Below are 11,082 nucleotides of genomic sequence, written 5' to 3'. Positions count from 1 at the left end.
TATATATATATATATATATATATATATATATATATACATACATATTCCCTCAAACGCCAATCAACTAGGAATCAGATCAACCAATCAAACCAAGAGAAGGTGCAAAATCAAATTTGGCCTTGCATGAAATCCTCCTCATGTTCTGACCATAAAGACTTTCTAAGTTCCCTCAAAGGTGTAAAACGTCTACTTATTATGGAATCATTCTTTCTTTTCTTATACATGTTTACAAAAAAAAATCAGGTGTTTTATATCATATTGATCCAACTTGACTGAGCTCAAAATGCAACAAAGGCCAGCATAATAAGGTCATCTAGGGTCGGGTGTGCCACGGGGTTGCAGGGTTCTTTTCTCCAAGCACGTATCTGCATTTTTTTTCTTGAAAGTGATAACGGTCAGTTTATAGTCAAGCTCCGACTTATTTCTTCCTCTTGTCTAATTGCAGGCAAGAAAAAAAGGGAGTGGGTTCATGACAGAACAAGCAAACAAAAGAGGAAGCCAGACAGATTCCCATTGAACCTTATCCGACATTGTGCTTCTAAACTCACTCAGATTAAAGGAACAGGCCTCGGAGAGGGCTCATAAATTCAAAGCGTCCTCATGAGTTATAGCACCATGCTGTGAGATGCTGGATAACGGTAGTGCACATTTCTATAAGTGCCAAGCCATGAACGCTGTTTTTACTGCGCAGGTTATAGAGTCGGTCAGGTCGCAATATAAACTAACTTATTAGTTAAGTACACCTGCTCTTTCTTTTCTTTCTTCATGTGATTCCAAACCTGTATGACTTTCTTCTTGTTTTTTTTTTTTCTTTTGTGCATACAATGAAAGTCAATGGGGTCCAAAGTTGTTTGAGGCCCCATTGATATTAGTTGCATTGACAGAAACAGTTCTTCAAAATATCTTCTTTTGTGTTCTGCTAAAGAAATAAAGTCATAGAGCTTTGGAAAAACATGAAGGTGAGTAAATGACATTTTTGCGTGAACTATTAAGCAATACCAGTAAACTGTGTCAAACCTGCGGTCCCTCCTACAGTTAAACTTCTCAACGCGTTGTGTAACTGAACTCAGCGTTCTCAATGGCAGATCCGGTAGCCTTACTGCTAGACGGCAGCACAATTTGCTGATGGCCATTTTGTGGTGTAAACAAGGATTAATGTGACAGGAAGTGAACCGGTGTTATATTGTGACATGACATTCAACGGTCACTGCGTTGAGCTCTGTTTAGTTTGTTGGCTTAACGGCAATGCAAGGGATCGTTTCTGCAGAAATTCCACCCAAACTAAATATTATCAAATAATATTTATGTATTAATCAATTAATTCCTATCTAAATGTATTAAGGTTGATATTAATCATGTCATTTAAATATATTATACAGATATTAAAAATTTTAATTGAACTAATAAAATTAATCAAATTATATCAAGAGAAAAAAAAACACAATCACCAACAAGCACCACACAGTTTTGGAGTAATGAGTAACATCATGAATAAGAATTACACAAAAAAGTACAATGTGTTTAATGTGCAGAAATGCCACCCAAACAAAATATCTCAGAGGCCCATATGTAAGGGAAATGACATCAGGACGGTGCAAGAAAAACTTTGAAGTGATACTGTATGCCTGTCAACAAGGGTGGAGATTTGCGTAATTTCCAAATGAACAATACTTTAATGCACAAGATCCGCCATCCTGATGTGCCTCCTTTCAAACTGCGTCTTTAAAACCTATTGCCCTGAACAGCAAAAAAACAAACGAGCGAATGCACACGCAACTGAAAGTTAATGTTGAATGTGAAAGCCGTCTTGGCAGTGCAAGGGTTACTCACACATTTACACACACCAGTAGCAAGTTGTGAAATACTGAAAACCGAACAGCTCCCTCCACATTCTTACCACATCCTGAAACTACGTCAGTCTAACACAGCACAAAAAAACCTTATCGCATGAGTGAGATAAACTCCTTCAAAAAAAAAAAAAATCCTCCTCGCCCTGTCTGCACCACCAAACACGGCTGATATGACCTCCAACAAATGCAACTCAAGCAAGCATGTCGGCCTTCCAGCCACACACATACACACAAAATGATGTGATATACCTTTGGCTCTCCACGCACAAACTAGATGCCAACAGTGTCAGCGAGAGCCCACAGATATGGCGGACACACTGGAGGACCGCAATGCTTCACATGCCGCTCGGGAACAGGCTGCTCTGCCTAAATGGCAAAAACATGCTGTCGAGCTGCTGATAAGTCATTGACGCAGTAAAGTAACGCAGCACATGAATAAGTGTGTAAATCACGAGCGCAGGCACAGAGACACGGCAGGATAAAATTCAACTGCCTTAACCTGCTAGAAAGCACGTCATAATCTGGCATGTTATTGGGATTCTTGAAAACACATGTTGCAATTTACTAAACACAATGTGAGTGACGTTTTTCGTTCCCTTGTCTTTGTTTTTTGAAGTATGTTTGGGCATGTATGTGTAACATTGCTAAAAACATAGACTGTGACTGATATCGCAACACCCTTGTTTTTGGGAAGCCGTTCGTTACAAAAAGCATGTTTGAGAAAAACAAGTGTGGGAGAAGTTGAGGGGAAAAAGAGTGAAAAGAAGAATGACGATAGAGAGCGAGAGATCCTGGCCATCTGTGATGTTGGCTGCAACCCAAACCACTGCCCCCAGAGTCCAGGCACATGCTTAACTACCTCCCTCTGCAGTGGTAGCCTAACAAACACAGCAGCGAGGGGCACCTACACACACACAAGCATTGCAACAGTCACTTATGTTTTATGACTGCACGAACACAAAAATTCAGTGTTTACAAAAAGATAATTGCCCTGCCTCTACGAGCCTGCATATAACCATCTAAAATGCTACTGCTCCAACTCTGAGGCACTGTTTGTGACATACAGCAATCTGTTGAATGCTGTGCTTTACAGCTGATGCACGGAGATGTTAAAACACTTTCTCTTATCGCCAACTGCGCAGAAACTCTTCTTCATTTTAGTAAAAACTATGGTTCAACGTGATTCTGTTTGAATGGCACGACATCTTTAAATGGCAAACTGCTTTAAAACCATGAAAAACAAAAATGGAGTTGTATAGCTTTTAGTCTATGTCTGTTGGCTCTGAAGCCATTTATATGCTGGTATTCTCATAAAAATTGAACATTAACTTCTAGCAGATATACATATATTTTTTTAAATAATAATGTTATAATAATACTAATAATAATTATATCATATATATAAATAAAAGACATATACACTTCTGGCATTTTCAATTATAAATTTTATTTATATATTTTAATGTATATTTTGTGCATTCAAATATATTTCCAATGCTAATATTAATACTGATTATTTTATTTATTATAATTTTTTATAATAATAATAATAATAATAAACATTCCTTTTTCTAATGATAATAATAATAATGTTAATATTATCATAGTAAATGGCATCAGTGATATTACAAATGTTAATATTATCATAGCAAATGCTATCATTGTATACACATTTAAAATATAATAATAATACATTAAATATATACTCCTAATATATTTACATGATGCCATTTACTATTATTACTATATTAACATTTCTTATAGCTATAGATTCACACACACACACACACATAAGTGTATACAAATATGCCATTAACAATATTAATATTTATTCTATTATTATTATTAATTGCATAAAATGTATGCTGCTGCTGCTGCTACTATAGTAGTAGTGACTACTGATGATAATACATATTTATTATACATATAAAATATAATTATAACACTCTTTCAGAAGAGCAGAGCAAAAATATTGATGACTCCTCTTGCACGATGCATTACATCCAATCCAACACACCAAACTGACTAGAAATAGCAACTTGCACAGTTCATGAATGTGATGTTACTAAAGCCTACATCAACACAGGAAAGAACACTTGAGCTTGTCAAGCAATTTAACAAAGTCTAGAATAATTTAAACTGAATATACATATGACATGACTAGAAATGGTGACCTTAACTTGGTGGAAAGCTGGGCTACACATACAAATCTAAGGCCAGGCTGATCTCATCTTTTTCATGGTAATATTGTTCTAAGTGGCTGCACTGCAAGCTGGGTCGGGAACAGGCTGGCGAATGTGACCAGTTTATTCGTCACTACAGAAATCCCGAATGCACACCCTTTCCATATGAAGGGAGCACAAAGGCCTGGACTTGTCAAGAGCGAGGGCCAAGAGCTGCTCTGGGTCTATCCCACATTCCACCCACAGATGAAATTCCAGCGAAAATCCAGGCAGAGCTTTGGTGGGTTTCAGAGCAAGCTCTCTGGGAGGCACTAGTCAGGCATTGTGTTTTTAGAGAAGGCGGTTGTAGCTGCTGGGCTTTCATGCATGCAGCATAACAGACAGAGATAAGGGACAAATGCGTTTTACACAAAGCTTGCCAAAGCAATGCCATTAAGAGAGGCAAATAGGTCTCAATGCATTCTGGGTCAAACTCCCAAATGGACCTCAAAATTGTATTAAAAACCAAGGGAAACAATTACTCCCCTGGCAGAACACCTGTTAGGATGGAGAGCGAGTCAGAAAATCTATGATACCATGCTAATGTGGTTACTGTTGTTCTTTATAACAATTCCAACAATTCAGCAGAGGCGGAAAGTAACTAAGTACATTTACTTGAGTATTGTACTTAAGTACACTTTTTGAGTACCTGTACTTTACTTGAGTATTATTTTTTCTGGGAACTTATGACTTTAACTTCACTACATTTGAAAGATCTTTCTTTGTGTGAACATTTGGGCGGTGTTATGCAAATCTTCCCACATAGTGAGGTAGATATGTGGGGGCGTGTTCGAACGAGCCGTTTTAGGTAGGTGTGGCTGACTCTTAACTTTTATAAAGAATATCTCTTTGGATTTGAGACTTTAGTCTTTGCAACTTTACAGATCTTCTTTATGCACCAAGAGCTTGTAACACTCCAAAGAGAAAGGAAAAAATTAAATTGCATCATATGACCCCTTTAAGTACTTTTACAAGCAAGTACTTCTGTACTTTTACTTAAGTAAAAATCTGTCTTTACAACTTTTACTTGTAATGGAGTAATATTTGACCAGCAGTATCTGTACTTTCACTCAAGTAATGGAGTTGAGTACTTTGTCCGCCTCTGCAATTCAGCAACCACTAGTTTGACCAGAAAAGCAGTAGTCAAATACATTTGCATATGATTGACTTAAAAGGCGCTGATAGCATCTGGTAGACTCAGACAATAAGGGGCAGTTGAGGCAATACACTGGACAGAAGGGTTATCTAATCTAACTCCCAATACAAGCGGTTGCTTGGTGACATGACCCTTATTATTGACTGACTACATCTTAAATTCTGGGCCTCGAAGCCCTGCAGGGCTTCTTTCATTAGCTAAGCATGTTATCTCTCACTGTGTGAGCTTGCTGCAAGACTAGTAAATTTATCATGCACTTTATCAAGTACAGTGAGTGACAATCCTTTGACCTGGAGATATGTGTTATCTCTCATTAAAGATTCAGTACAGGCCGATGATAGATTACAGTTCATCTTAAAAGCGTATGCACCGCCTTTATACTCGATATCTAGCACACAAAAGCATTATATTACTCAATGTGCAAGCAAAAGTTTTTTACTGCTTCATATATTTAAAAAAACATGCAACACTTTATATCCGTTTCAACATGGTTGAAAGAGATGCAATGCTACTTAACCCTATAAAGCTTACTGTATCATATATGAATTTCTAAAGCCTCTAAATTATGAACATAATCAAAACTTTGCTGAAAAACCTGTTGCACACAGTCTACTACATTTTCTGACTCAATTTCTTAGCAAGTAAAAGACCTTTTAGCATAAGTCCAAAAATATCCACCTTCAGGTCATGTTATTATGTATTTGTGTTGTGAAATCTTTAATGACTTTCGAGGTAAACTTATAGCTTTTGTAATGTTGTTAGTAATATTTAAAGATTAACATTTACCGAATTTAAGCAACTTACAGTAGATTTACTTGATCATCCATGCATAATTTTTAGACAAATGTTAAAATGTATTTATGAAATATGATACAACAGGCTTTTGAGGAACGTTCATTTGCACATCTTTCATTCATCATTGTATTGCATTGCATTATGTTTTGCCCCACAATAAAAACTGAGTTTTAATCATAAAACTAGTAAAAACTGGTATTTATATGCATAATATGCAATAGTCTGATATACTGTTATAAAATTGTCATGTATTTACATTACAAGCCACCGAAATTCTATCTCTCTGTACATATAAATAACATCTGCACCAAATTGCATATTTTTGCTCAGTTTGGGTCGCTGAGGTATTTTTCTTTCACTAGTGTGAGCTCCATAGTGACTACGTTTACATGGACATCAGTAATCTAATTATTTACCTTATTCTAAATAAGCCAATATTATGATTATGGTGTTTACATGAGTTGCTTTTAGAATATTCCTTTCATGTTCCCGTTTTACATGTTAGTCGTAAAATGCGGCTAAAAGTCCTACACGACAACAACAGTGTGATTAAGGTGTGTACATGTCTACACTGCACATCAATAATGCGACTAAAATAGGAATACTCCACGTGTCTTAATTCGATTTCTGTTTACTTCAAATATGACTTTAGCCGGATTAAGGTAATCAAAAATCTCTGTTTACATGGTAGATTGTTAATCAGAGTATTGTCTTAATCGTATTAAAATCGGATTATTGTTGTCCATGTAAACGTACTGACTGTCACTATATGAGCCTGATGCATCCAATGTGATACAACACATACACATATACAAACTTGTTAACAAAGGGTTCAATAAATGGTTTAATAAAAATAAAAAAATAGACCTTTCTGACTATTATTTCACATGTCAGGCTTTACAGGGTTAAAAGCACCAGATGAAACATTCAGCTGGTTAGAGCAGCAGAAAAACACCTAAATCTCCCCAATGGACACTGAGTAACAAGTTGCAAGAGGGCTGTCCAAGAGAATCCCAACAAATTCAAACAGTGTGTGTGTGTGTGTGTGAGGGGAAGAGTGACACACTTTCAGCCTGAAAAGACTGTCAGCATGTGGCACAAAGGGACAACAAAACATATTTAGTGTTGCCAACACCGCAGTATGACAGCGACAACAGACAATTAGTGGAAATAACGCTGTCTCTTGTCAAGCCCTGACACTTGGGGACTTTGAGTAAATAAATCAAGACCCCGAACAAGCACAAGAATAATTGAGTATGGACAGAAATCGAGCCTCGTCTCAAAACCTTGTGAGCTGCCTACCTAGTAGGGGTGAGAACCAAGAACCGGTTCAATTAATAAAAATACAGGAACTGGAAGATTTTCAAGAGGTTCGGTTGCGTTGAGAGTTCACGAATGTGTATTAAGTACACCTCCCTAAAACAGTCTGAATCTACATCACGAAACATACAGTGGCCTAATCCGATTGCCCAGAGAATGACTCTTATGATCCGGTTCTTTTTAGTGAATCAAAAGCACTTATGAATCAGTCTGAATGGCTGCTGAATTAACCAGTTTCGCTAATTACTTTCGCCATGTCCAACTCGAAAACAAGCAAGTTATGCTGTACTTATAGCACCTGAAACACAAAAGAAGATATTTTGGAGAATGTTGGTAACCAATGAGTTGATGGCAGCATTGTATTTTTTTTTTCTCCATAATATGGAAGTCAATGGCTTCAAAAAAAAAACTGTTTGGTTACCAACATCTTTCAAAATATCTTCTACAGTACTCAACAGAAGAAAGAAACTCAGGTTAGGAATGACATGAGGACGAGTAAATGATGACAGAATTTACTTTTTTGGGTGAACTATCCCTTTAAGAGAGAGTTTCAACTATGAAAGTCTGCGTCTGGGGGATTGTTTATGGCATATTTGTTTTTTTGAGTACCCTATATTATGGACGTCGCATAAAAAGCCTGCGTGGGTGTTCTGCGTCCAACATTAAAGCTCTAATCCGTCCATTTTCCCCGCGTATGCGGACTTACTTTCCCACACACGCCGGTCAAGAGCGGTAGCTGTGTAACAAGCCTCTGGTTGCCATGACGATGAGATCAGAAGTCTGTAGACGTTAAGACCCCGCTTGCCCACTATGACCAGTAAACCCTATTCAGGTAGCAGCAATTACCCGATGCAAATTCAAACAGTGTGTGTGTGTGTGTGTGTGTGTGTGTGTGTGTGTGTGTGAGGGGAAGAGTGACACACTTTCAGCCTGAAAAGACTGTCAGCATGTGGCACAAAGGGACAACAAAACATATTTAGTGTTGCCAACACCGCAGTATGACAGCGACAACAGACAATTAGTGGAAATAACGCTGTCTCTTGTCAAGCCCTGACACTTGGGGACTTTGAGTAAATAAATCAAGACCCCGAACAAGCACAAGAATAATTGAGTATGGACAGAAATCGAGCCTCGTCTCAAAACCTTGTGAGCTGCCTACCTAGTAGGGGTGAGAACCAAGAACCGGTTCAATTAATAAAAATACAGGAACTGGAAGATTTTCAAGAGGTTCGGTTGCGTTGAGAGTTCACGAATGTGTATTAAGTACACCTCCCTAAAACAGTCTGAATCTACATCACGAAACATACAGTGGCCTAATCCGATTGCCCAGAGAATGACTCTTATGATCCGGTTCTTTTTAGTGAATCAAAAGCACTTATGAATCAGTCTGAATGGCTGCTGAATTAACCAGTTTCGCTAATTACTTTCGCCATGTCCAACTCGAAAACAAGCAAGTTATGCTGTACTTATAGCACCTGAAACTTGTGGTTAGTGACTAGTTAATATGATAACTAGTAGTTAAAGACACATTATGATTTTTGTTGCGGTGTTCTATAAAATAAACAAATGAATGAAATGTGTTATCATTCATTAAAAAGTCATTTGATAACGGAGCAATGAAAGCAACATTAATTATATTTTCTTTCTTCAAATATTTCTTTAAAAGCACTAAATCAACATAGCAATCTATACTAGTAAATCGGAACCAGAACTGTTAAATTCATTCTACAGTTAGCATTTCTGAGCATCATTTGCGCATTCCGAACATTCGAATAGTTAGATGCTCCGAAAAGATTCGAATGAACGTTCGGAACGCGCGACTGATTCTCTAGGTAGGCAGCTCGCTAGGTTTTGACACACAGCCAGAATGTTTTGTTCTTTACCTGTGACAGCTGCCTCGGGTCGGGGGCTCCGAATAAAGAGGAACTGGAGCTGAAACTAATGGCTCCCCTCCGGCTGAGAACATGTTTGGGAACCGGCCTGTCTAGAGGCAAAACCGGTAACTGATAACATAATTCCATTGAATAATATCAACGCTATGGATCCGGATCAAAAATAATTCAAACCCGCCGAAAAAAAAGTAGTAAAATAATCAAAGGAATCAAAAGAAGGCGGAGAGGAGAACTTGCATGAAACTTGAGCGCTGTTTGCAACTCTCAAAAAGCACGGGAATCCCCTCTCCTTTAAATTGGAAATAAAAAAAAATATCAGTTTAAATGCTCAAGAGGCGAAGTGCTTCATTTTGTTTGGATCGATCTGGTTGTCGCGCACACCGCCGTCATTATTGATATGGTCCATATTTCCCCACGCGCGTGTCTCGTGCTCCATTTCACTCGATTTTTATTCATCAGGCTCGTTTTTTCTTCCTTTCTTCTCCCTTTTCCCATTCACAGATCACGGCCTGCGGGACGACGAGGCCTCTCCTCTATCTTTTTAGTATCTTTAGAAAAAAATGCTTCCTCATTTTTTAAACTCCGTCCAGTCGTGAATCATCATCATCGTGCAAATGGCTCCGCAGTCTTGTCTCCCAAATTAAAACAAAAGGCATGACCACTTCAAACCCCGATGCCGATGCTTGGAGGAGAAAACGGAGATCCTGCGAATATCTAAATCAATGTACGTGAACTTGTATCCGTTTAACGACGGATTTCATTCAAGCTTTGCGCTGCATGAACATTTATTCTCCCTCTCTCATTTTTTTCTCAATGCAGACACACAGATAGCACCCGTAATTCAGCACACACTCAATGCAGCACTGTAGCCTATATTAACCAGAAGAAAGTGGCCTTGGTGGAATAAAAACACGCCCCGCGACTAAGCCGTGCGTGTGTTGGCACATGCTGTTCGGTCAGTGTCAAAAAGAAAACGCGAAACTTGAAATAAATTACGCTTATTACATACGACAGTCTCAGTTAGTCCTGAACATTGCAAGCTGTTTCCGAACATGCACCACCTGCGAAAGAGATGGGTTGTACAGAAAGCGTTCGTAAAACGTCCTCGTCTCTTTGAGCCAATAGGCGTGCAGCAGTTTATGTAACGCCCGTTCCCATTGGACTACATCGTGCAGCGAATTTGAGACGGCGAATCTCATTGGCGATGCTTTCAAGACTTGATTTATGCACTCGTTCACTGACTGTACGGACCTCAACAAGGGTATTCCACTACAACGGGGTTTGCCCTGCAGCCGGTCTGTCTACATCATTGCCAGTGATTACCTTTTCTCGGCATGAGTCATCCAGTTATTCGTGAGCAATGAGCCACTGTTAACTTCTCTTAATAATAAAACACATGAGTAAACGGTTTTTTTTTCTTTTTGAAAAAGAACATTTCACTCGTCATGGTTTTTTTCCTTTCTCATTTTAAGGACCCTGCTGAAAAACACGTCTTCATCCAGCTTAAGTAGCTTTCATAGCCTGATCAATGATTGCCCAGACCAACCTAAAACCCTTCTAAAACCATGCTGAGAGACCATCTAAGACCACCAGACCATCATATGCTGGATTAAGCTGATATTTTTTAGCAGGGTAAAAAAACCTGGCAATCAAATGGAATGGATATATAATCCAGTGAACTAAATGTCATTTTCATGTTACTGTAGCATGTAATGGCGTGATTTACATTTACACATTTAGTTGATGCTTTTATACAAAGAGATTTACAAAAGAGGAACAGAAGCAATTTGTCAGAAAGCCAACAATATTTGTAATATAAAATGCCAGGCTTATCTGACATCTAGATT

General features: G+C 38.2%; 1 protein-coding gene across 6 annotated transcripts in view; it reads right to left on the bottom strand.

Annotated features, from left to right (window-relative positions):
- LOC107721883 (high affinity cAMP-specific 3',5'-cyclic phosphodiesterase 7A-like) overlaps positions 1-9,458 on the bottom strand; it is a 43,977-nt gene extending 34,519 nt beyond the window's left edge. For 3 of the 6 annotated variants that reach the window (XM_016530076.1, XM_016530077.1, XM_016530078.1), the window contains exon 1: positions 9,227-9,457. In XM_016530076.1, the coding sequence (XP_016385562.1) occupies positions 9,227-9,364 (138 nt within the window). In that variant the 5' untranslated portion in view covers positions 9,365-9,457. Of the gene's footprint in view, positions 1-9,226 lie in introns of all 6 variants that reach the window. The other 3 variants (XM_016530079.1, XM_016530080.1, XM_016530075.1) reach the window with 2 other exon arrangements.
- Positions 9,459-11,082: the final 1,624 nt, after the last annotated feature.

This window comes from Sinocyclocheilus rhinocerous, unplaced genomic scaffold, assembly GCF_001515625.1.
Source record: "Sinocyclocheilus rhinocerous isolate Xijiao unplaced genomic scaffold, SAMN03320098_v1.1 scaffold90, whole genome shotgun sequence".
NCBI lineage: Eukaryota > Metazoa > Chordata > Actinopteri > Cypriniformes > Cyprinidae > Sinocyclocheilus > Sinocyclocheilus rhinocerous.
Note: the sequence above shows the minus strand (reverse complement) of the source record. Positions and strands in the feature narration are given on the sequence as shown.